Genomic DNA, 27022 nt, shown 5'->3' on the forward strand with positions numbered 1-27022 from the left:
AAATAAATAAATACAAAAAATATAAGTTTTTTTATTCATTAAGATTAATTATTATACAAAATTTTTTTATAATATTAAAATAATTTTTTAAACTACAACATAAAAATATAAAATGAATAAAGTTTATTTTATATTATTTGACAAATAATTTTTTTATTATATTTAAAATTTATTAACTAATTACTTTATTAAATATATTATTATATAATATAATTTTTTATCAAAATATTTGTAAAAGTAAAATTTATTTAAAACGTTATATATAATACATAAAAATATTAACTTTTTTATTTAGGTATGTATTTAAAATTATATTATTTATTCTGTTTTTCTAAAAAAATTAAAAAAATAAAAAATTAATATTTTTATGTATTATATATAATATTTTAAATAAATTATTTTTTAAAAATATTTTTATCTAAAATTATATTATATAATAATATCTTTAATAAAAATAGTTAGTTTATAAATTTAGAATATAATAATCTAATTATTTATTAAGTAATATAAAATAAAATTTTAATAATTTTATATTTTTATGTTATAGTTTAAAATATTATTTTAATATAATTTTTTAATATTATAAAAAAGTTTTGCTAAATAACTAATTTTATTAAATAAAAAATATTCATATATTTTATGTTTATATATTTTATATTTAGTTATTTAAGAATAAAAGATTTTATTGTCGTTTAAAATATTGTGTATTAAAGTATTGTTATTTAAAATATTTATTTATATACTAAAATATTCTATATTTATTAGAGTCCATCAATATTTTTTTTATATTAACTTTTATTTTTTATCTAATAAAATCTAATGACCTATATAAATATAGTTCATTCAATAAACATATAATTATTGAGCTCGTTTTATAGTACCCATTAGTTATTAGCAATTACTGACCTCAGCTTTCATTTCAAGCTCTTAAAAGACAAGGCGCCAAAAAAAAAACCCTTAATTAAACAAATTCCCAAAACCTAGCCTCTTTCATTTTCACCACAAAATAAAAAGCTCGATTTTTTATGCGTGTATTTGATTTCAATTCATGAGTGCGCTTAACAGCACATGTACGTAGTGAAGTTCTTTGAAGAAGCAGAAGAAGAAGAAGTGGATGAGTGTGGTTAAACAGTAATGGCGTCTGAAACGGCGTCGTCTGCCGATGAAGAAACCGTCGTTGTTCCCGTTTCAGCTGAGGGTGCACGGGGGATTCAGAAACAAGGAAAGCACCGAATTCTCGCCGACTTGAAACGTCTCGAACAAGATTCCAAATTTCTTCAGGTGTTTTTTTACCCTAATAAAATTAGTACAATGTTCTTTTTTTGTGTGGATAAATTAGGGGAAAAGAAAATGTAGTATCCAATATCTAATATTTCTAGTTAAAATTGGATGTATGTTAGTCAAATTGTTTATTTTCTTTTTTGTTCGGGGAAAATATTTATTTCCTTATTTGCGTGGTTGCTAATATACTTATAGTAAGTTTGTTGGATTTTATATGACTTGTGCTAAAAATAGTAGAGATTTGAGAATGTGTGGTTAGTGGAAAGGAAAAATCCCAAAGCAAAATGTTGTTTCTTCTGGATTAAAAATAGGGAAAATTGTACTGTAACTTAAGATGAAACTTGCTTGTAATAGAAAGATTAAAGAGCTTTATAGTCTAGAGTTATTAATTTGAAGAGAATTCTGCTGGAAACTTTATGAGCAATGGTTGAGATTAAAAAAAAAAAATTTGAATTATAACTTGGATATCAAATTGAAGATACATTTAATTTTACCAGAAATGCTATGTGTACACCAAAAATAAGTCACCAAATCAGCTACCATATATCTGTGTATAAACACATATGTTGTTTAACTTATTTTCAATGTGAATTTTGTATTTCAACATGTATGTTATACAAGTGGTTGATTTTGTGGTTAATTTTTAGCATACACCTATCATGGCTGGATTTTTACTCATTCTACTTGGTACATATGAGGTCAGAGGTGTAGGATCTATAAAATTTTAATTCATAAGTCATCCAGTGGTGTAGTTGTGTGTGCTAGCTAAGGGGCCGATTGGTTTGCCCATTTTCTATCCTCATTTTCAAAGAAAATGAAAAATGGGCTTGACGTTTGTTCAAATGAATGAAAACATGTTCGCTCAAAATTAACAAATCTGAAAACGATAATTTCATGTTTTCCGCGTTTCAAATGTTAAAAGTTGGAAATGTTTTGTAGGTAAATCGCTGATCATCAAAAGTGGCATTTTTTTATTCTTTTTTTCCTAGCCTTCTTTCAATTACCTTACCTACATGGTTTTTTTACCCCTAAGTTTCTAACCAATTGCTAATGGTTCTTTGCAGCTTTTTTCATTTTTTCATTTTTAATTTCAATGTTAATTTTTTTAATCTCTATAGTCTATAATAACCTTATATGTAGTAAAATTTAGTAAGTAACAAACAAGAGAAGAAGATGAAAGACAATTCATAACAAGCTTCACAATATTCAGCTAATTTGAACATTTAATAAAAAATATAGTTTATTCTTTTAAATTTATATTGAAATACATTTTGAAAATAGATCAACCAAACATTTTGACCATTTTTCCTGCCTTTGGAAATGAAACCTATTTTAACAAACCCATACATTTCCTAAAATATGAGAATTTGAAAATGAACGAATCAGCCCCCAAGTCGGCTAAGTGTGTGAGGTAAAACGTGTACATAAAAATTTCTCTAATTTGGACAGTTAGAAAGTGCAGAGTAATATTGGCATTTTAAAGTATATTAGAAATTATCCTAATTGTATACGATATTGCGAAATTTTGGATTCAATTTGATGGTCCTGATGTGTATGACGGTATGTGATGCTCTTTTTTTTTTTCTTATATATATATAGGAACCTGATTTTGATCTGGTTTTAGGCTTATCAATTTATTATCATTAGTCTTAGTATGTGTGCTTATATGTTGAGAAGAATCCAACTTGATGCATGTACCATCCTAGTATATATGGACCAATCAGTCCAAATTCTTGATGGTGAAATATACGTAGTTGAAATTTGATGTATCCCTCTTTTTCCATTTCCTTATTAGTTAAAATGAGATGATAAGGATGGTAATTGAATTTTATAGAGGAAACATGATCTGTCATGTTTGCTTTTTGGGTTCCAAGCAAGATATGATGTGTTTCTTCTTACTTTTCATTCATTTGTCTATTGAATTTCTTACATCGATGTCAGGCCATCTTACATGTTGAGTGTTTCCCTTTGGCGTCAGTTTGATTCGTGGGTAAAAGTAGAGTGGTGAGAATTTTCATCGGTCTAATTTATGAGTAAACTATTTTGAAACTGGTCGATTAATATTTCATCCTAGATTTACCTTCACACCAAAGATACTATGTCTAAGCCAATGTTTAGCTGCTGTCAAAAGTCATTTTCCATTGATGCTTCGTCTCTTTGATCTAGGCAATAAAGATTATGACAAAGTTTCTATATTTGTTGTTGATAGCTTAACACTACCTCCTTTTCTATTTGGCTTGGAATCGGCTATGTAAATCTTTGCAAAAAAGGTTTAACATAGGTGGAATTGTTCCCTGCATTTCTCATTAATTATTTTTTCCTTGACTATTACACAGGAAGAGTTGGAAGAGCTTGAGAAAACAGAAAACGTGTCAAACATATGCATGGAGTAAGTATTGTCCAAACTTTTGTTTCTCTTCTTGGAAAGAAATCTTGATAAATTGTTCTGTTTTAGGCCAACTTGGCATCTGAAGTCTGAAATAGATAAAGGCTTAGTTTGGTAAAACTTTTACTTTTTAAAAGTAGCTTATAAAAGTTAACTTTTAAAAGATAGTTTTTTAAAAGTTGTAGCATTTATGTTTGGTAAATCAAATAAAAAATAGCTTTTAATAAACACAAGCAACATCAATTGCGTTTGGTAAAATAGCTTTTAAAATTTAAAAATACTATAATAGACATAAATATTAAACATTAAATTTTGAAAATTAGTTAACATATGAGGTTATATTAGACTTTTAAATTTTTAAAAGCACAAGCCAACTTTGAAAAGCTCTATCTTAGGTGCTTTCAAAAGTATTCTAATCTTTTAAAAGCTGCAAGCACAAACACATGATCTTTTTGATTTACCAAACACAAAATGAAGAGCTTGTGCTTTTAAAAAGCACAAGCACCTCTTCGAAAAGTTTTACCAAACCAAGCCAAATTCTTGTTGGGTTCTTCAATCCAGCAAATTGTTGTAAATAATAGTTTATATATTGATGTATCCTTTTATCAACTTGGGGGGTTGAATATTAACCTAGCATATTTCCCCTTAGCTTCATTGAAAGGTTATCTATGTTATGCTATATATACACTAGACTAGATAAGATTAGGAATGATGATAGTAGCGCACTGATTCTAGAGAAGATGATAGAATGTCGTCTTAGGTATTATGGACATGCTTGAAGGCGTCTCGAGAATCCAGTTTAGGATCAGATGGAGGGTGGTTTTGCAGCTAGAGGCAAAGAGAAATTAGAAAACTTTAGAAGAGGATTATTAAAAGAGATTTAGGCATAAAAAAGTTTAAACGCATCTGGTTTATGCTAGAGCTAGTTGGGGTCATTTAATCCATATAGCTGACCTATCCCGGTTGGACAATGCTTAGTTGTTGTTGCTGTTGCTGTTGCTATGTTATGCTGTACGGCATAAACAATTTCACTTGATATAGTGCAGCTTGCTAAAAAGTATGGACACTAAGCCTGATCCGCTACTGCCAGAGTAATTTCCATTACCTTCACCTTTATTTGTATTAAATAAATAATTGATTGTAGGCATAATGTGTAATCATCAGTTTTCTTCTATAACAGAATAAATGGACCAGTAAACCTGTTATGGGATAGATGGTTTGAAGGGCCTCAGGATCCACAATCATGTCAATGTCGGATACTTTGACACGAAGTTTTCTGTGAATATAGGAAGCAGCATGTTGACGAAATTGATTCTGGAACTTTAATAATTGTTTGATGAAGTATTTTAACCATGCATGCTAATCCAGGTTTTTGTGAATGCACATTCATCATCTGTATTCAATTGAGAAGTATCATTATGTGTTTACTAATGTAAATGTTATCAGAGTTCAACTGTTAATTCTCCTTGGCTGTAACCGTTATGCATGTGCATGTGTCTTAACCTGCAAGGTTGGCATTTGGAAGGGCTTCAAAATGGTTTGAAGAGTTGACAAGCAGATCTGTTAAATTTGTTTATAGAATTTTCATCAGAGAATTGTTGTGGACCATTTAACAAGTGTATTTGCCATTAGATAATGTTATGTTTGGATTGCTATCTTTATCTTGAATGCACAAAAGAATGGTGCATGATAATCATGAAGAATCTGCATATGTTAACTTAGATCTAATTAAGGTATGTTTATTTGGAGGGTAAAATTCGGGTGCAAAGTTGAGTTTTATGTACAATTCTACACAATCTTTTATCCCCCTTTTACCTCCAACCATACATACCCAGTGATTGTGTCTATCATTGTGTGTTATACTGCTTGTGTTGACCGACATATATTTTCATTAACTTTGTTTGGTTGGAACTTGGAAGGTAAAAGGAGTAAGTCTTATGTGATGACACACAAATTTGAAACTGAATAGTGAATACACTCAATTGTAGTTAGAATTTAGAGAAGAGTTAAGAGTACAAGTTTGTCTAAGATTGGTTGAACAAGAAAAAAAAAATGTTTTTAGCTTTATGTTTATTGATTATAGGCGTAAAGTATTATTTTTAGTAGAACTGATTTATGTTTTGGCAGTACCTTTTAAAAATGATAATGATGATAGAAAGTAGAATGTGTTAATTTTCCTAAAATTAGTTCTAGGTGCATGAAAATTGATTCTTTTTTTTTTTTTTTTGGCTGAAGCATGATTATTGACCCTACTTGGTGAAAATCAAACACTTTTTTGGGGTGTTTCTTGATTTGAATTTTTTTTGGCACTACCTAAAGTCCTTCAACTGGAATTCCAAAAATCAGTTTTTGGTTTCGGTGAGGCTCAGGTTCAGTGGTTCTAAAACTGTTTTTTTTTTTTTCATTATTATTTTTCTTTTGAATATTTTCTCTCAAACTCCTATTTTCTCTCTAATTTTCCAATTATACTAACCCCAGCACTGAAAGTAGATTCTAAAAAGCATATTAAGTTTTGCATGTACTCTCTAATATATGTGAAAGCAGATGTAATAATGTATAAGGTTGATATTTCTGCACTAAAATTAAAGATCAACCTAACCAACCAATAATTTTAACATAAAGGACTATATATAAGACTAGTCAAATATGTTTTGTTGCTGCATGCACAACATATAAATATTATCTACAATCCCAGACCTTGGAGCTAGGCTATACTATATATATAATGGTTGATCTAAAAAAATCTCAATTATCTAAAGTGCGCCTGCATGTTAAGACTGACATACAACTTATTACAAATGAATAAAGTTGCAAAATTAGTGGCCGGCATGCCCTCCACCTATACAGCATTCAAATAAATCCAAACTAACATTAATTCCTACTTATTCTATATATAGTGATTAGTTGGAGCCTATATGTTGTTTTAAAATTATTGTATTAATTTAGTTTTTAATGTCTTGCCAGCTGATTATAATTATATTATTGGTTTCAATATTAAATGATGAAAATAAAATCGATTTATTTATTGTCGTACATATATATTTTTTCACAATCTAATTGCATCTTGCATGTCACCTCTAAACCCAAATTATATAAGCAATTGGTAAGAAGAAGATGAAAGGGAAAAATTAGTATACTAGCATTCATTAACATTTTGATATATGAAATGTTGTTGTCTCGGTTAGAGATGGGGAAAATAAAAATAAATATTTTTCTGTAGAGTTATATTACGTGTACACTAAAATTAGTTATCAGTATAAAATATATATTGAAATATAAATACACATTAAAAATAAATTAAACCACATGTGTATTTATATACAAATATATTAGTGGTTGATTTTAGTGTACAAATAACATTTTTGTTTTTTGTATTATAATAACTCTTCAAAAAAAAAAGCGTAAAACAATAAAAGTGATCTTAATAATAATAATAGAAAATTATGTGAATAGATAGAATTATTTTTATATAAAAAGATAAATTTAAATTAATATTATACTCATTCTCTTTCTTAAAAAGCACAACATTATTATCAATGATTTTTTTAAAAAATATTTAATACTATTCAGAAATATTAGTAAATACTAAATAGCAGTTTTTTTTTTGTCAATGATAAATTTGCATGTAAATATCAATTGAACTTGTTATATTAAATTTTTAAAAAAGGAAAATCCTTGGGGAGAGAAACAAGTTCTTTTGCCACTAAAAATTTGTCCCACTTGTGAACAGACCTTCAATATATATGCAAATGGCACTCATTGCATATATATGTGTGTGTATAATTCTCCCCTTTTTTAAAATTTTAAATAAAAACACCATTTTTCTTAGTCGTTACTTAGTTTGTGCACTTTCCTTTGTTTTATTAGAAAAATTAAAATATAGATTTAACTAACATATATTTTAAGAACATATATAGGATAAGATTATTATTAACAAAATATTTTAATTTTTTTTTAAAAATACAAAATAAATTTATTAAAAATTAAATTTTTTATATTTTTAATATTTTTTTAATTTGTAATTTCAATATGTGTTTTTAAAATACAAGATAAATAAAGTCCTAAAATATTTATAAAGATAAAAATTAATTAAGATCCGCTTGGTAGAAGAAATATGGCAGAACATAACAAGACCATTGCATCATCATTTGTCAGAAGTCAGAACCTATTATTGAATGCAAAAAGTGAGCATTTTCTCTGAACTCGCAAAGAAATGTGTGGAAAACATGAATTCCCATGATTATAGTAAATGGAGTGCTTGACCATGCATTATATTGCATGCAACACGATGAAGATGGAGTAGTTATGGGTCCATGGAGTGTGCATGAAGCATATGATGATGATGCCATGCATGTTTTGCATCTTCCAATAAGGTATCCAAAGAGAGCTAATTAAGGGCATTGCATTTGGCCACATAACATATGGCTACGCTTCCCCATCAAATTTAAAATAAAAAACTATAAATAAGTCTTTTATTTTTTAATTTAAAAATAAATAAAATTTTAATTAATTAAAAATATAAAAATATTTATTATTTTTTAAAATATAAGATATTTAAATTTTTTTTTTTTTTAAAAGATTTATTTATCTTTATATATTTTAGACAAAAAAAAATAAATATCCTACGTCTTAGAAAATAAATGATATTTTTGTATTTTTAATTAGTTAAAAATTTATTTGTTATTAAGTTAAAAAGTCAGAAATTTATTTTTTAATTAAAATAATTAAATAACTTCTAATAAACCCTTTTTTAGAATATATTAATATTAATATTAAATGACAATGTTAGTTAGGTTCAATGATACTTTAAGCTAAGGGTAGATATACACTTGGAACCAAAATTGTTTCTAGTGAAATATAAATTCATAAAATTTTGTGAAAAATCAAGATTTTTTGTTTAAAGAAAACTGAAATGTTTTGGTTATTTATTTATTTTCAAAGCGAAAATACTCACAATTTGATATTATATTTTTATGTTAAAAGAAAGTGCGTCCCAACTAAAATGGATTATATAAGTCCTTTTTTGAGGGCATATTCATCAATTTTGTACAGAATTGGACCGTTAAGCATCATTTTCAATTCCATTATTCATTGATTCTCACATCACTTTCACTTTATCCTCTTATAAATTTCCTTGGGATATTAAAAATAAATTTTATCTCAAGTCATTTAGAATGAAATATAGTCACCAAAAAATTTAGAATGAAATATTATTATCTCATTTATCTTTTTTTCCAAAATAAAATTTAAAATAATTAATATTTTTATTGTTTTATTATTTACTTATTTATTCATATTCTTAATTACCTAAGATTTCCATTCTTACTATTTGGGTATCATTTAAATTATTACGGATAAATTCACATAATTGCAATAAATCCATATTATCGATCATTAGTGTTTTGGGAAATAGTCACAAAAAAGAAATATACCGTTAATATAAAATCCATAACTAATTAATAATTCTTATTTGACATGATTCAAATCTTATTATGTTTTATTTTATTTGTTTGTAATTTTGTATAAAATTTTTAATTTTTAATTTTCAGTACAAAATTGTTATCATCAAACTAATATGACTAGACATTAATGTGTAATTGATAGCGAAATTATAATAAAAATAATAAGTTGTAAATATATACACTATAAATAAAAATAACAGGAAAATGTTTTAAAAATAGCCATGGACAGTTGACATGTAAAACCTGCCACCAAGGGTGCACCTTGAACGTCAATTCGCTAAATATTCAAAATTAGAAAGAACTAATAACATAGGCTCCACACAAAAAAATATAGTCAAATCTTTGAGAAAATCAACTATTATTATGAAACAATTATAAATATACCTGTTAGATATATAATTTTTTTTATTAACTTAAATTTTTGAAAAAAAAATATCATGGTAATAGTTTATATTTTTTTATTTATTTTAGATATATATTAAAAGTAGATCTTCTATTAGTATTTTTACTTTTAGAATCAAATAATCTAATTACTTTTCAGTTATATAGCACTATATTATTGTTCGTTAGCTCGGGACCGGAACGATTCGGGTCTAGTGAGTACTAAAGTCAAGAGATCGCTGGAAGTTGGATTTATGTGGACACCGAGAATGAGGCAGATGAGGTTCCTTCGAGCTGGTGAGACGTGGAGCGGGGGAAGAAGCCACCTGCAAGGTCTCCAACGCTTAAGTTAGTGTCCGTACCAGTGGGCGGCTATTAGGGTAAGGATAAGTGACGTACCTGGGGGAAGGGTAGGGCCCTTCCCTTTTATAGTCTGCACTCGAGTGGGAGCCATAGGAGTAGACCCTCCTTCCTGGAAGCTTCCTTCCAGCAGTCCATGTGTTGTAATCAGGTAGAAAAGGAGGGGATTTGCGGGTCCGGGGACCCATCGGGTCGTCTACTCAGTATCCAGGCCCAATTCGCTAGTGGGTTGGGCCGGAACAATGCCCCCAACGTGTTGATCACAAGGCCAGGCGGTGATTGACGCGTTTGAGCTACTCGCCTTTTCCCTGGTTGAGTTCTCCTTAAGGCGGGAATCCGTCGGTGGAGATCGTGACCCCGGGCATGTGTATTACCCCCGTTCGCAGCTTGGTACGTCGCTTCGAACTTCGCGCTGGGTATTTATTGCTCATTATGATTGATTTGAAAGTCCAAGGGAAAGGACTATCATGCCCCTGCCTTTTCGCGCTCCCTCCATTTTCACTCTGAGTTGCTTTTGTCTGGGAGATTTCTGTGCACCCTTCTCTATCTGTTTTTATTTTTCTACCTTCTGCATATCTTCCTGGTAAGCATTCCTAATTCCTTTTGCTGCTTTACTGAACTTCCAACAATTCGCCGACGATATACTGGCCAACGGTTCCGCCTCAATCTACTTAGTGTAGTAATCAATGGCCACAATTAGGTACTTATCTTGCTCGGAACCCACTGGGAATGGACCCAGGAGGTCGACTCCCCATTGAGCGAAAGGTCGGGACGCTAGTATTGAACTTAACTCCATCATTGGGGACTTGTGAAAATTAGCATTCTCCTGACACCTCCTACACTTTCTCACGAATTCTTGTGCGTCCGACATCATGGAAGGCCAATAGTAACTGGCTCTAACGAGCTTCCTGGCCAATGCCTTTCCCCCAATATGGTGGCCTTAGCATCCTTCGTGGACTTCGCTCAGGACGTAGTCTGTCTGGTCAGGGCATAGGCATTTCAGTAGGGGCTGGTTCAGCCCTCGCTTGTATAATTGGCGTTGTATTACCACATACTTAGCCGCCTCCCTTCTTATCGCCTCCTTCTCGTCTTAAGGGAGTTCACCGACTTCCAAGAAACTGAGAATTGGATCAATCTATGAGGGGGTGTTTATTGCTTGTGCCACGCACAGGGTCACTGTGGGTTCCTTTATCAGCCCTTGGATCAAAGATCGATTTTCCGACCCTGGCTTTGTGCTTGCCAATTTTGATAGGAGGTCAGCCCGGGTATTCCTCTCCCTGGGGACATGCTAGACTCCGATCTCATCGAAGCCTTTTCTCAAATTTTTTACCCTTTCCAAATACTTCTGGAGTAAGGAATCTCTAGCTTGGTAAGTCTCGTTGATCTAGGAGGTCACGATTTGAGAGTCGCTGTTAACTTCAACCCGCGAGGCTCCGACTTCTTTTGCCAAGAGCAAGCATCCGATCAAGGCTTCATACTCTGCTTGGTTATTGGAGACCGGGAAGTCAAACTTGATCGACTACTCGTAAACCACCCTAGTTGGACTTTTGAGGATTATTCCTGCTCCTCCAAACGCTTGGTTGGAAGCTCTGTCAATGTGGAGCTTCCACCGTGTGTCCGGGTTCTCGTGGGGGTCCCCAGTTACCTCTACCAGAAAATCTGCCATCGCCTGAGCCTTGATTGCGTGCCTGGGCTCGTACTACAAATCATACTGGGATAGTTTGACTGCCCATGTCATCATCTGTCTCGCCAGATCGGGCTTTTGAAGGATTTAGCGGATGGCTTGGTCGGTTCTCGCGGTGATCCGGTGTCCTTGGAAGTACTGCCTCAGCCTCCGGGATGAGGTCAAGAAGGCGTAAGCCAGCTTTTCCAGCTTGGTGTACCTTAGGTCTGCGCCCTGTAGCGCTTTGCTAATGAAGTAGACTGGTTGTTGGACTTTGTCTTCTTCTCGGACGAGGATGGCCGCCAAGGCCTGGTCCGCCACCGCCAAATACAAGAACAACATCTCATTGTCTTTGGGCTTGCCCAAGACTGGTGGGAGCTGAAAGTATCTTTTTGAAATAGTTGAAAGCTTCTTCACAGGCTGGGGTCTATTCGAAGGCTATTCCCTTTCTTATCAAATTGAAGAAAGGGAGAGCTTTAGCTGCTGACACGCCAAGGAAACGGGATAGGGCTGTGAGCCTTCTGGCCAGTCTCTGCACGTCCTTAACACATCCTGGGCTTGTCGTTCGCAAGATGGCTTCACACTTGTTTAGGTTGGCTTCAACCCCCCTTTGCGTTATCATGAAATCGAGAAACTTCCCGGCCTCCATGGCAAAGGCGCATTTGAGGGGGTTGAGCCTCATATTGTGCTTGCAAAGAAATTTGAAAATGGCCTCTAAGTCGCCGATTGGGTCTTCTAGCTCGCTAGTCTTTACTAAAATGTCATCGACATAGACCTCTACCGACCTTCTGATGAGATCGCTGAAAATTTTGTTCATCAGTCTCTGGTAGGTTGCTTCGGCGTTCTTCAGTCCGAATGGCATCACCCTGTAATAGTAGGTGCCTCTTGACGTTATGAATGTCGTCTTCTCCTCATCAGGTCGGTGCATCGATATCTAATTATATCCAGAATATGCATCCATGAAGCTCAGGAATCGATATCTTGCTACCGCATCTACCAAGGCGTCAATGTTTGGGAGAGGAAATGAGTCATTGGGACACGCTTTGTTGAGGTTCGAGTAATCAACACACATCCTTCATTTTCCGCTGGCTTTTTTGATGAGGACTACATTCGATAACCATGTCGAGTACTCGAGTTCCCTGATGTAACCAGCTTCTAACAGGCTGGCCGTCTGTTTGGCCAACTCGTTAGCTCTCTCTTGGGACATTTTCCTTCGTCTCTGAGCTACAGGCTTGACATCCGTTTTTACCGCGAGCCGGTGACACATGAACTCAGGGTCCACCCCTGGCATATCGGCTGGGGTCCAGGCGAATAGGTCGCCGTTTGCCTTTATGACCTCCATGAGGGGCTCTTTTAGGTTGTGAAGGAGGTTCCTATTCACACAGGTGAACTTGTCCTCCGTGTCCCCGACTTGAAATTTCTCTAAGTCCCCCTGGGGTTCAGGCTTCGACTTGTCGTCTAATATGGCATCTAAGTCAGCCAAGAAAATCCCAGATGCTTCCTTTGATTTCTTTCTCAGTAAGAGACTGGCGTTGTCGTATGCGACTGCCATTTCTAAGTCTCCCCTGATGGATCCGACGGACCCGTCATCTGCAACGAATTTCATAGTAAAAAACTTGGTGCTTATCACAACGGAGAACTCGTTGATTGTCTTCCTCCCTAGGATGACATTTTAAGCTGTGGAGTCCCTTAAGACAACGAACTCCACCATTACCAACTTTTTTCCCTTCTACTCCTCCAAAACAAACCAGGAGAATAACTATCCCGTCAGGCTTTATGAAGTTGTCGCCTAGGCTGACGACCCCATGTTGATGGGATTTTAGGTCGGTCTCCCTGAGTCCCAAGGCGTCGAACACATTCCTGAACATGATATTGGAGTCAGTTCCTGTGTCTACGAGGATCCGCTTGACTAGGCCGGTCCCGATTGTTGCCGTGATCACCATAGGGGAATTTTTCGAGGTGTCGTAGAACCATTGGTCTTCTGGTTCGAAGGATATCCTTGGGGATTCCTTGGCTGAGGTCCTGTGGCTTCCCGATGATACGGCCAGGACTTTAGTGTCCTTTTTGGTCGCGGAGCTTGACTTGGGGGGCGCGTCTTTCCCAACTACGACGTTAACAATGGTGAGGGCGTTGTCGGCGTCGTCGGTAGGCCCTGGTCCCGGCTTCACGTCTCGGTCGCTGTCCTGATCAGAACACTCGTGCTCTCTCCTCCTGGGCTCCCTTATGAACTATGAAAACTCAGTCAGTTTACCTTCGCGGATGTCTTGTTCCAAGGCGTCTTTCAAGTCGAAGCAATCCTGAGTTTTGTGGCCAAATCCCTTGTGGTAGTCGCAGTATAGGTTCTTGTTCCTGCCTGTTCTATGTTTTAATTGATGGGGCTTCGACAGGATGCCTTTGTCCGTAATTTGTTGGTAGACCTCGATGATAGGGGCAGTAAGGGGGGTGTAGTTCGTGAACTTCCCCACGCAGGCGAAAGGCTTGAAGGGTTTTCCCAATCCCCCCTCCTTGGTGGGTTCTTCCATTTTTTCCTCGTGTCCAGGATGACGGGGTGGGGGGGTTAGTGAGCTACTGTTTATTGGCTGCGACCACCTGGCTGACCTCCTCATCATTTATGTATTCCCTTGTCGCGTTCTAGATCTCTTGCATGGTCCATACGGGCTTGGTAGTAAGGTGCTTCCTGAAATCTTCGTTTAGCAGACCATTCGTCAGACAGAGGCTGGCGACTAAGTCGGTCAAGCCGTCAATCTCTAGGCACTCGTTGTTGAATCTATCAAGGAATTTTCTGGTCAGTTCTCAGATTTTTTGGGTGACCCCTAGGAGGTTAATCGGGTGCTTGGCCTTGGTGATGTGCATGGTGAATTGCATTAAAAAGCTACGAGTTATATCCTAGAAGGCCATGATGGACCACTGCGAGAGCACGTCGAACCATCGGATCGCAAGGCCTGCCAACATCACAGGAAAAGCACGGCGCCTCATTGCGTCGCCAACGCCTTCAAGGTTCATTCTGGCCTCAAAGGCCGTCAGGTGCTCTTGGGGGTCCTAGGTACCATGATACCTCATGTTCGTCGGCTTGTCGAAGTGTTTCAGCAGCCGGACTTTGAGGATGGAGGAGTAGAAAAGGGTAGCTCCCATGATGATGGGTTCTCGTCATCTTCGTGGTCTCTCTCTGTGAGTCTCCTCGCGTCCTTCCGACCCGTCCTGGGTCGTCTGGGACCGGGCATTTGTTCGGTGCCAATTATCTCTTCGAGGGCTTCTTCCCCGAGCCCCCAACCTCCTTGGAGGAGATCGGGTGCGGGAGAGTCTCGAGCTAGGACGGTAGCGGTCTTTCGCTGCTAACTCTTTTTCAAGGTTCTGCACCCGGTAGCGTAGCTCTTGCATGATTCTGGCATTATCATCACCTGTGCCCCCGAACGGGCGTCTCTCATGAGAGTTGGAGGGCGGTCATCTCTGCGAGAACGTGTCCTTGTGTGCCCACGGGAGGATGCTACGGAGGCTAACCTACTCATCAAGCGGGTTTCCTCCTCCTCATGAGCTTCCTCCTCTTCGTGCTCGTCCGTCGGGCCCAACATGAAATCCATTCACGCCAGGTTTTTTCCACAGTCGGCGCCAATGTTCGTCGGCTCGGGACCGGAACGATTCGGATCCAGTGAGTACTGGGGGTCAGGGAATCGCTGGAAGTTAGGTTTATGTGGACACCGGAAATGAGGCGGATGAGGTTCCTTCGAGCTGGTGAGGCGTGGAACGGGGGGAGGAGCTACCTGCAAGGACTCCAACGCTCAAGTTAGTGTCCGTATTAGGAGCGGCTATTAGGGTTAGGATAGATGACGTACCTGGGGAGAGGGGTAGGACCCTCCCCTTTTATAGTCTGCATTCGAATAGGATCCATAAAAGTAGATCCTCCTTCTTAAAAGCTTCCTTCTAACTGTCCAAGTACTATAATCAGGTAGAAAAGGAAAAAATTTACGGGTTAAAAGACCCATCAAATCGTCTACTCGATATCTAGGCCCGATTCGCTAGTGGGCTGGATCGGAACAATTATAAACTAGCAAGTTATTCTTTTAGGAAACTAGCATGCTATTACTTCAAAAAAAGGTAAGTTTCATCTTCTATATATTTTCGATATTGTATCTGTTCTCTTTTCTCTTCTTTTTAATATACTAACAATCGGTTTCTACCCAACTGATGCAAAATAGGTTGTTTATGTTGAAATTGATATTAGTGTTTGAATTAGTACTTTTAATAAAATATTATTAAAACTAATTACAAATATTATATTTCAAAAGTTATATATATTATTTCTTACAATTAAAATTTTTTAATTTATACCATTAACACATTAGTTTTAATTTAACAAAGTATAAATTAAAATTTTCAATTTTATAACCAAATTATAAATCATATTTATTAATTAATATCACATTTTGAAGTTTCTATTATTTGCTTCATCCTCTTTTTTGTTTAATTATTTTATCTTTTTTTTATTTTACTGAATTTTTAATTAATTTTTTTAATTCGATCTTTATATTTTATTAGATTTTGTAATTAAATTTTTACTATAACAAAAATATTAAAATTAATAAAATATTTTATTAAAAAAATAAATATACTTAATATTTAATTAAATATTTTTTTATTTAATAAAATATTTATTTTTTATTTTTTAAAAATAAAAATTTAATTATAAGATTTGATATAATATAAAAATTTAATTAAAAATTCAATAAAATGGTAGAAGCACGAAATAATTAACCCCTTTTTTTTTATCTAGTTTGATCCACCAACTGTTTGGAAAATCGAGGCAAACATGCATAACTATGGTAGCTATATTTGTATATAAAATCGTCCCTTGTTATTGGTTAGTTGCCTTCCGTTGAAGGAAAACTAGAATAAACACATGTCGGGTTTGTATAATAATAGTAATAAAATAATAATTAAACCTATGATTTCTATTCCACTTCTATGTATGTATTTATTTGAGGCTATGCCTAAACCCCTAAACCCTATAAAATGTGACCTCACTAGTCACTAGTCACTACTCACTAGTGGCAGAAAACACTGTATTCTGAATATATGCTACATTTTCTTGAGAATGAATAATTAGGGCATCTTCTTATAGCTATAGGCAGACTCAGTCTAATAAAGTACAATAAGTCAATTACCCAAATCAATTCATTCCTACACAGTAGCATATGTAACTATATAGCTACAGCTATTTATTAAATCATAATCATTGTTGTTTCACTTTTTTGGATTTTGCTAAGATATGATAAACAATCACAATATAAGTAGAAATTTTGTAACCTTTTTTTTTATAAAAAAGATTTTTATTTAATTATTAATATTTTAATTATATATGTATGTTGAATTAATTGTTAGAAAATTTTCATTTCTATATATTTTTTTAATTAGTGTTTCAGAATAATGGTTAGTCATTTATATTTTGCTAAGATAAACAATCATAATATAAGTAGTAATTTTGTGCTTTTCTTTTTTAAAAAGGAGTTTTCTATTTAATTATTAAGATTTTAATTTATATATATATATGTAATTAGTATTCTCAGAATAATGGTTACTAATATAAAAGATTAATTTTAAAGTGCTATCTTAAATGTTTACTTAATTAAAATAAATATAGAATTTATAATTTGTGAAAAAACTTGGTCTTTTTTTTTCGTTTTATTTCCCTTGTATTCATTCTTCATCTAGTTTAATTAGTTTAATTTATTTCTTTGTTGTATGACGTGTAACTGGAAAATTATTGGATAAGAATAAATTTCTAATCTTCGAATTAAAGAAACTATATATATATATATAAGAACAAGATCGAACAGAAGAACATACTTAATTGTTCTCCCACATATCATGTGCATAGATTCATCTTTTTCTTCTTTTTTTCAACCTCTTATCATCTTCTTTTGAGCTTTTGATCTTTAGTTTCCCGTTTTCGGGAATAAAGAAACATACAAAGGAAAAATGCATGTGAATGTTAGAAGACTTGTCAAATATTTTTTTTTTTGTTAGATATATAAATTAATTAAAATTTGACTCTTGTTCTAGATTAGGTCATGCTTATAATATATATAAAACAAGTATCAGAGCATGATTAGGAGTGTAATTAATAATAAAATAGAAATCAAATTCGTCAAAATAGATGAAGGATTAACCTTCCCCACTAGATGACAAGTTAAGGATGCATGCACATGAAGAATTTCAATTATCTTCAAGTATTTTACATTATCAACAAGAATATGGTGAGATTTATTTACGCTTTCACGCCTTAATATATAATTATTATGGATAATTATTAGTTTCCATTATACATGTTTCATATTCTATTACATGGCTTATATATTTTGCTTATGTTAAGTTTGAGAAGATGCCTGACAATTCATAATTTTAAAGAAATTTGTAAATTTTACATTCTTAAAATTTGTTTTATTTGTGAAATAAAAAATTAATTTCGACAAGTTAAAAAAAAAATTAAGGTCTTGTAGTTTTAAAAAATGATTTATTGTGGATCTGAATAGGTTATTTGAGGGTTTGATAATGGCATGAAAAAATAGTTGTACTGTTCAGATTTTACAGCATGGTGGATTCTTCATCGATATTAGTTTTGACAGTCGATTCTAACTATCCATGTGGTATTTTAGGTATTTATCTCAGTTCAAATGATTAACATAGAATGTCTCAATTTATTGAATTAACATCGATCATTCAATCTATGATAAAGTTGTTTTAATGGGTGATTTTAATGTCATTTCTAATTAATTGGAAAAAAAAAATGGGAGTATAAAATCTCTCTCTTCTATTGAGACTTTTAATATTTTTATTGATAATAATTCTTTGATTGATATTGGTATGATTGGAAGACCATTCACTTGGTTGAATAAACGGAGTGGTGATGAGTTAGTACAAGAGACACTGGATCGATTTCTGGTAGGAGTTGATTGGTCGCAATTCTTTCTCAATGCATTGGTTCTTAGACTCTCAGAATTAGGGTTGAATCATTCCTCTCTTCTCTTAGAATTTAACCCAAGAATTGAGAGATCTAAATGGTGATTCAAATTTTAAGAAAGATAGTGTTTCAATAATGAAATAAGACATATTGTTAGTGAAGCTTGGCACGAACATATTAATGATTCAACCATGTATATCCTAACTTAAAAAATAGAACATTGTCGGCATAAGATTGTCAAATGGCAGAAAAAAAAAACAATTCTAATTTAAAAGTGGAGATTGATTCACTACCGATTGAATCAGAAGAACTCCATTTAGCAGGAATTCATGGAGGTGAAATGATTTCAAAACTAGAAGAAAGCCTTGAGAAAGCATTGCAAAATGAGAAATCCTATTGGAAAGATAAATCTAGAATCAAATGGCTCAAATCTGGTGATCAGAACACGGCTTTCTGTCATCAGAAATTTAGAAATTGAACCGGAAGGAGCAAAATTTTGCAACTAAATGGTAGTAATGGTAAAGTGGGTACTTCTAATGCTGGAATTGCTTATGTAGCTGAATATCATATTTCAAAGGCATCTTCTCCTCTACTTGTCATGAGAACCTTGAACCTTTGTTTACTGACTTTGAACTTAATTACAGTTCCCATGAACCGTAGGCTTTAAAGACTAGTGACTATAGAAGAAGTGAAACGTGCTACATTTAGCATTCATCCCCAAAGTGCTCAAAAATATGATGGCACAATAGAAAAGTTCTTTTAAAAATTTTGGAACATTCTTAGTGGTGATGTGTTTCGAGCAATTAAGAGCTTCTTTTTAGGGGGCAAAATTTTGAAGTATTTTAACTACACTCAGATTTGTCTTATTTCTAAGATTTCTGATGCTAAAGATATGACTTAGGTAAGACCAATAAGCCCATCTTCAGTATTTTATAACATTATCTCTAAAGCACTTATGCATAAACTGCAAGGTATGATGAATAGACTAATTAGCCCTATACAGAGTGCTTTTATTAAAGACAGATTAATTTTTGATAATATCCTAATTGCTCATGAGTGCATCCATTACTTAAAGAACAAAAATGAGGATTCGAAACTAAAGTGGCACTAAAATTGGATATGAATAAGACGTATGATATTGTGGAATGACACTTTCTTTAATTTATATTGGAGAAGTTTGGTTTTGACTCCCGGTGAATTATGTGGATTCGAGAATTAGTGACAACAGTTTCTTATCATGTCATTATGGAAGGATAACCCTATGGTTTCTTCAAACCAAATTGAAGTATCCGATAAGGAGATCATCTATCTCCCTATCTTTTTCTTTTTCGTTTAGAAGGTCTCTCCTTCTTGCTACACAAGGTTGAAAAAACAAACTAATTCAAAGTATTCAGGTACACAGGTGATGTCCTAAGGTCAACCACCTCCTATTAGATGATGATTCCATCTTATTCTAAAAGGATAATCCTGAGTTCTTATGAAAATATCAGTGGTCAGAGGATGAATCTTAATAAGTCTGCTGTAATTTTTAGTCACAACACCCGGCTCCCTCTACTACACGAACACAACTAGTTAACTCTATGAATATTGATCACATTGGGAGCTCAGAAAAGATATCTTGGTTTGTCTTCTACAATCTCTAAATCTAAAATGACTTCTTTCAGTATGATCAAAGAGAAGATTTGGAAGAGAATCCAAGGACGGAAGTGCGGTCTTCTATCTTCGGGTGGTAGACAGGTATTGTTTAAGGCTATGGGTGAAGCTATTTCTATTTATACATTGTCTTGCTGCAAGTTACCTGATGATTTAATTTTGAAAACCTACTCTCTACTTTCTCAATTCTGGCGGGGGCAAAAAAGTTTTGAAAGGCGGATAACTTGGATCAGTTAGGAGCCTGGGACACTATGACTCGTCCAAGAATAGAAGGAGGCATTGAATTTAAAGATATTAGAGTTCAAAATCTAGCACTATTAAAAAAACAGTTTTGGTGACTTGTAACACACCCTACTTCTCTATTATCCAAAATCCTAAGAGGTAAGTACTTTAGAAATAGTAATGCTATAACTGTAGAAACTGGACTCTTACCTTCATGGGGATGGAAGAGCATACTGGAAGGCCGAAAGATTGTTGAAAAAGATCTTAACTGGACTGTGAATACTAGAAAGAATATTCAAACTTTTGAGGATCCTTGGCTGCCTCCTCCATATCCTTTAATGATTTCTGAAATGCCAAATAGACAGGCTATTTCTAATTTAGTTTCAACAGTTAAAAACTTAATAACTAAAAACAAGAATTGGAATCAGAGTCTCATTCAAGAATTATTTTTCAAGACATTGCAGACATGATTTTGTCAGTTAAAATTTATTGAAGTAGTGACAAATTGCAATGAAATTTGAACAAATCTAAACATTATGATATTGCTTGAAGTTATTACAAATTTGGCTATTTTTTTCCCCACTCACTTCTTGAGCTTTTCCCCAACCATATGCAACAGAAAAAGATATGGATTGAACTAGGCAAGTTGAACTTGCCTCACAAAATTAAACTCTTCATTTGGAAAGCTCTCCATAGCCGCCTTTCGGTGCTTACTCAAATTCACCGCCGCTTTCCATCTGTATCACCAATATGCTCTTGGTGTCATGAAGCAACAGAAACAGGCACTCATTGTTTGCTTCACTGCTCTAGAATTAAAGAATTATGGTCTTAGAGTTACTTTCATGACTGTCTCCTCCCTCAGAATTTTTATGATTTTTGGACATAGCAGACTGCAGCAACGGAGATTCTTAACCCGTTAAAGAATGTTGACTGAAATAATCCTTAATTGCTTGCCATCATTTGCTGGCACTGTTGAAAGCTCGCAACCAGTTAGTCTTTGAAGATTCTACTTCAATGTCGTCAGCCATTCTTACAAGCTCCATCAAATTGCTCTGTGAAATCCAGAAAACCTCCGTCTTAGCTCGCCGTCTCCACGAGAAAAACTTTTAGTTTTATTCAATTCAAATTATTATTCTTTCGATCTTTTTTTAGATTCTTCTTAGTTTTTAATCATGTATCATTGAATGAATAACTTTAATATATTATTTTAGATAATCCTCACTTTTTATTATGCTATTTTATTTTTAGACATTCTTATATTTTATTTTTCAATAATTAACGAAATATAACTTACTATCTTTTTTTTCAAAAAGAATATACTGAAGAGATGATAATATATAAGTAAGCTAAGCTAAGGGAAACATTTCTTCTAATTAACCACACACAAGAAATTTCATGCAATGAATAATATCCCCTCTTACACATGTACATTCATTAAAAAAAATATTGGTATGATATTATCACTGAAAACTTTTTTTAGTATAATTATTAACTATAAAAATTATACTTGTGAATTTTTCAATATATACTTAAGAGAAAAGTTTAACTTTTTTTAGTATAATTATTAATTATAAAAAATATACTTGTGAATTTTAGTCAGTAATCTAACATTTTTAATTTAGTAGTCTAACACCATACTTTTAAATATTATTAAATAATTATCAGCGAAAAGTAATAAATTGTATTAGCTATGTAGAGCGGTTGTATACTTAATAGTAAATTAGTAATAATTGAAAAAATAATGAAAAATGCTTATCCTTTATAGGGTGTACATATAAGTAGAAGGATATAAATTAAACAAAAATTTATCTACAATTATCTTCATATAAAAATAATAATTAAAAATTATTAAATAATTTAATATATTTAAATAAATTATTATTTAATAATTTTTAATTATCAACTTCTTGTAAAAATAATTGCACGTAAAATTTTATCTATAAATCATCATAATTAAAAAAGTGTTATCTTCTCTCACCATAATATATATGTAGTAGTTTATGCCCTAAATTTGGTCATTAAAATTGCAAGTGATGGCTATTACAAAGATATAATAGTAATCTAATCAACATAATTTAATTAATGTCTTATTGATAGAATTAAATTTGACAAATATAAAGATAACAGTAATATATATAATTTGACCAAATATATATATATAAAAGATTATCTGTTAGATTTATTGGCGAATTTATTAAAAAATTCGTTGGTATCCAATTTATCGTCAGATTTAACGGCAGATTAAATCCGACGATATAAACATGGTCAGTAATTATTTATTGACAGATTTTTTCATCTATCGTTAATTACCAATGGATATAAAATTTTAATTGCAAAATTCTAGAGCTTGTTACTGTCGGATTTTTTTCAGTAAATCTGATAGTAATATATTGTTTATTATTATTAATAATTAAATTAATAGTTACTGGTGGATTTAACCGACGATAAATCTAACAGTAAATTTTAATTTTAATTTTTAAAAAATTTATTTAAAAATTTAATATATAATTTTAAATATTTAAATTTAATAATTTTTAGACTAACAACATTTAAAGTTTTATAATTTCTTATAATAATTTGTATAATTTTCAGTTAAAAGTTCACAAACAAGTTTAATTACAGAAAGTGAACAAAATCAAATAAAAAATCGAAAGAGAGCATATATTTAAAAACATAGATAAATGATTTACTTAAAATTTACAATGGACCAAAGATAAATAATTTACTTCATATTTGAAAATATGAATTTAAGCATTCGATCTAAAAATATATTGTAAAATCCTATTATACCATATGAACTGCAAGTCTACAATAAAAAAAAGCATAACTCGTATATACCAAAAACAATTATATTACATCAACTTCTAGGTCATGTTATGTTTCTATCACTAAGCATTCTATTAGAAAAATTATCATAACTAGCAATAAAAAATTATACATCAAAATGAAGCTTGAAATCTTTTCAGCAAATTGTCAAAAATATCAAAAAATTATTACTAATTCATTTTCATTCTACCTTAGAAAAATCAAAATTGCATTTATAAGTGTGTATGACTTAAATTAGTGACTTACATCAGAGATACCTTCACATTTCATAATAAACAAGCATTATTTATTTGAACGTTAAAACAATAATTATTTTAGTAAGGTTTTGCATCACACCTCATCAGCTCGCCATAAAAAAATTTCAAGAAATGCCACAACGACATCTTATTATTTTAGCGGACACAATTTATTAGCGTCATATTAAAAGAATGAATGATTATTCAACCTAGCTACTAATTCACTAGATCAAAAGTTCAACTGTAGTTCAATCAGAATAACCGAATTATAATAAAATATAAATAAATACACAAAATATAATTATATTATAATATAAACCTTAAAATCTCATCCAAATTAAAAATTTTACATCAACCAAAGTGTTATATAATCTCATCCAAGTCCACACAAGTCAAATAACAAAAGAAATATCCAAACAAGATTAATAAGTAAGCAGCAATTAGTATGAAAATAAATATAAGCTAGAACAATAAGTAGACAATAAGAACAATAACAGTTAGGCAAATAAATTTAATAATTACATAACCAAAAATTTAATAACACCTAACAAAAAATTAGCAAAAGAATTATTAGCAAGAATATAATAATTATTAGCAAAAAAGTTAACAAATCAACAAGAACAATGATAGCAATAGCAACAATCACTAATAAATCAAAATCATAACATCAATAACTACGAGAACTGAACAATTATTAGAAAAAAATTAAAGTAATCAAGAACAATGACAGCAAATAAATTTAATAACTACAAGAACTGAACATTTATTCAACAACAACATAACAATTAATAAGAAGAATCAGTAACAAGAAGAATAACTAACAGAGACTGAAAGCGATGGTAGACGAGAGACAGAAGACGACGACAAGGCGACGGCAGACCTCGCAGAATGGTAGATAGAGGAACTGAAGCTTCAAGCTCTGGGAGAGAAAGGGGACGCACCGTCGGAGATGGCAAAAAGGGGTTAGGGCAAAAGGGGGTTAAGATTTATTATTAAAAAATAAAAACAAGATAGAATAGGGAGAGGGATGATGGCAACCTACCTGGACGACAAAGGAGAAACACAACTCCGGCGACAAAGGGAGCGGCAGCAGCAGCTCTTTCAACGGTGGCAGAGACAGAGAGAGCAATTCCGTTTGAGGCAACGAAACACGATACAGGTGACTTAACGCAGACTTTAGAAGAGAATAGAGGTGGGCAGCACTGGCGGAAGGTGGCCGGAGAGGCTGTCAGAAATAGTTGCAGGGGAGAGAGAATAGAGAGGAGAACGGGGGAGAGAAAAATGTTCTCGAAAGTGAGGGGAGCGCGGATTTTGAATTTAGATAAGGTTTACCGTCGGATTTATCGGCGGATAAATCTGACGGTAATGCATTGCGTATGACTAAAACGCAACGTTCCATTAATTGAGCTTTATCAGCGTATAAATTCAACGGTAAATTTCAGGTAATTCGACGCCAATTTTTCTTGTTTTTTTCTCCAAATATTACCGACGGATTTACCGTCGGAAAATCTAATCCGTCGATAATTTTTTTATCTAACGAATTCATTACCAAATCCGCCGCTAACATCCAACACTAAATCCGACGATATTTAGTATTTTTCTTGTAGTGTAGTATTATAAAAATTAAAGGAATAATATAATTTCACAACAAAAGAAGTTAAACAACAAATTTCATGAAATAAAGTTTTTAGACTCCATATATATTTATATATTGACAGCCATAGTTATTGGTTTAATTATAAGTAAGAAGAAGGAACCGTGCCTTGTTAATTGGGCACCAAATGGCAAAAACAAATATATGGTGACAGTGCCTGGCTTAAAAGATACTCAAAAATACTAAATAAAATTAATTAATACAGAAAGAATAATATTGGCCAAACATGTATACAAACTAAATTAAATTAAAATAAATTATTAAATAGATAACATATATAATAAAATTAATTAAAGACACAGAGAATCCATGTGAGGAATACCAGTCTTCGAAGTGGTCCAACAATATATGTGCTGAACCCTAGATACAATGAGGAATCAGAATCCCATCTCTCCTTCATCATTGATTTAGCATATTCCAATATCCATTCCTGCCAATCAACTAATTTCTGCAATATATATTTTATATTTTTATGCCAATTATGGGTTTAAATTATTGTGCTTATGGTGGCAGTTTCGATTATGCTGAGATACAATTTAAAATAAATAAATAAATTGCAAAAGATATATATACATGAAACAACTGCAAATATTGCAATCATCTCCATATTGATTTGGAGAGGAGAACCAAACATGTTTTATAAGAATATTATTGATATTTTTTTAGATGTATTAAATAATTTTTATTTTTTCATCAAAGTAATTATATTATTAAATTATATTTTTGCTTAAATAAATCTTGGACATTTATTCACTTAGTTATATATTCAATATTGATATATAATTTTTATAAGTTTAATTTTGCTATACTAATAATATAAAATATTTTAGATGTGATTGTAAAATTTTTTCACACTAATAGTAGATTAAAATTAAATTAATTGTTTATTTATTAGCATGCACAATTGACCATATTTCAAACATTAGTTTCTGCTTCCTAAGATGATAACTTCTTATTAGTACTTTTTCTTTTCCTTCTTTTGCATGGATTCTTCTATTGTCTTTAACTCTTTATAAAATCTTCCTAGCTAGTACCTTAGTTATTATGAAATACCAGACTTTGAATTTAATTAGAATAGATCGAATTAAATTCGAGTAGAGATATCATCATGTAAACCTATATATGGCAACACTATTATATAATTTCATAGCATTGTTAGGAGTTATAGGTCATTATATTTGTGGTACATAACAAGGTTTTAATTAAATGCTGGATTTATGATTAATTACTGCAATACTTTATAGCTAAATAAATTGATAATAATAAATTTGTATAAATAAAAGTTTTTATAGATTAGAAAGGAATGCGTGATGCAGTGTAAGCCGTGTTAGGACTTAGGATACTAAGGAATGTATACAGAGATAGGGTCGGTGACAAAACAGATGAAAATTTTCAGGATTGGGAACTGAGCTTTCTTGCCATTTTCATATAACCATGGCATGGGAAAATGGAGGAAGATGGGGACCGCAAAAGATTTTTCTACTATATATCTTCACTTAAATGTAAGGATTATAATGTTAATTATTAGGTTTAGGTGTATTAGTTATTAGGTAACTAATTTGATTAGGTTGAGAGGTCAATTCATTTGTCTATTTAAGTAAGTGTTGAGTTTTGATTTGTGTCTACAGTATTATTAGCTAGCAACATACCTTTAAATGGAGTTGGAATTCGCGACAGATTAGTCATTGGTTTGTTGAATTAGTGGATACCACGAGAAAACAAAAAAAAATTGCATTGGTTAGGATTTTAAAATGAAAATTTGTATAAATTCAAAATATAAATAATTTATATTTTTCATATATTAATCCCATTAAAAAATAAAAAATAATTACAATATATAATAATTTAAATTCGGGATGTTTAAATTGGTGTTCATATATAATGAATTTTAGATTGAACATTTTAATTCTCAATAAATTTTTGTTCTCTAAAATTCTTTAAGA

General features: G+C 32.2%; 1 protein-coding gene across 1 annotated transcript; it reads left to right on the forward strand.

Moving 5' to 3' along the window:
- The first annotated feature begins 917 nt into the window (after nucleotides 1–917).
- On the forward strand, nucleotides 918–5328 carry LOC107624904 (guanine nucleotide-binding protein subunit gamma 2). The gene is made up of 4 exons (XM_016327390.3): nucleotides 918–1281; nucleotides 3618–3670; nucleotides 4714–4758; nucleotides 4848–5328. Exons 1-4 carry the CDS (start codon nucleotides 1135–1137, stop codon nucleotides 4930–4932), a joined length of 330 nt encoding a protein of 109 aa, XP_016182876.1. The 5' UTR covers nucleotides 918–1134; the 3' UTR covers nucleotides 4933–5328.
- Nucleotides 5329–27022: the final 21694 nt, after the last annotated feature.

The sequence above is a fragment of the Arachis ipaensis genome, chromosome B2 (genome assembly GCF_059453495.1).
Source record: "Arachis ipaensis isolate K30076 ecotype BB chromosome B2, ASM5945349v1, whole genome shotgun sequence".
Classification (NCBI taxonomy): Eukaryota; Viridiplantae; Streptophyta; class Magnoliopsida; order Fabales; family Fabaceae; genus Arachis; species Arachis ipaensis.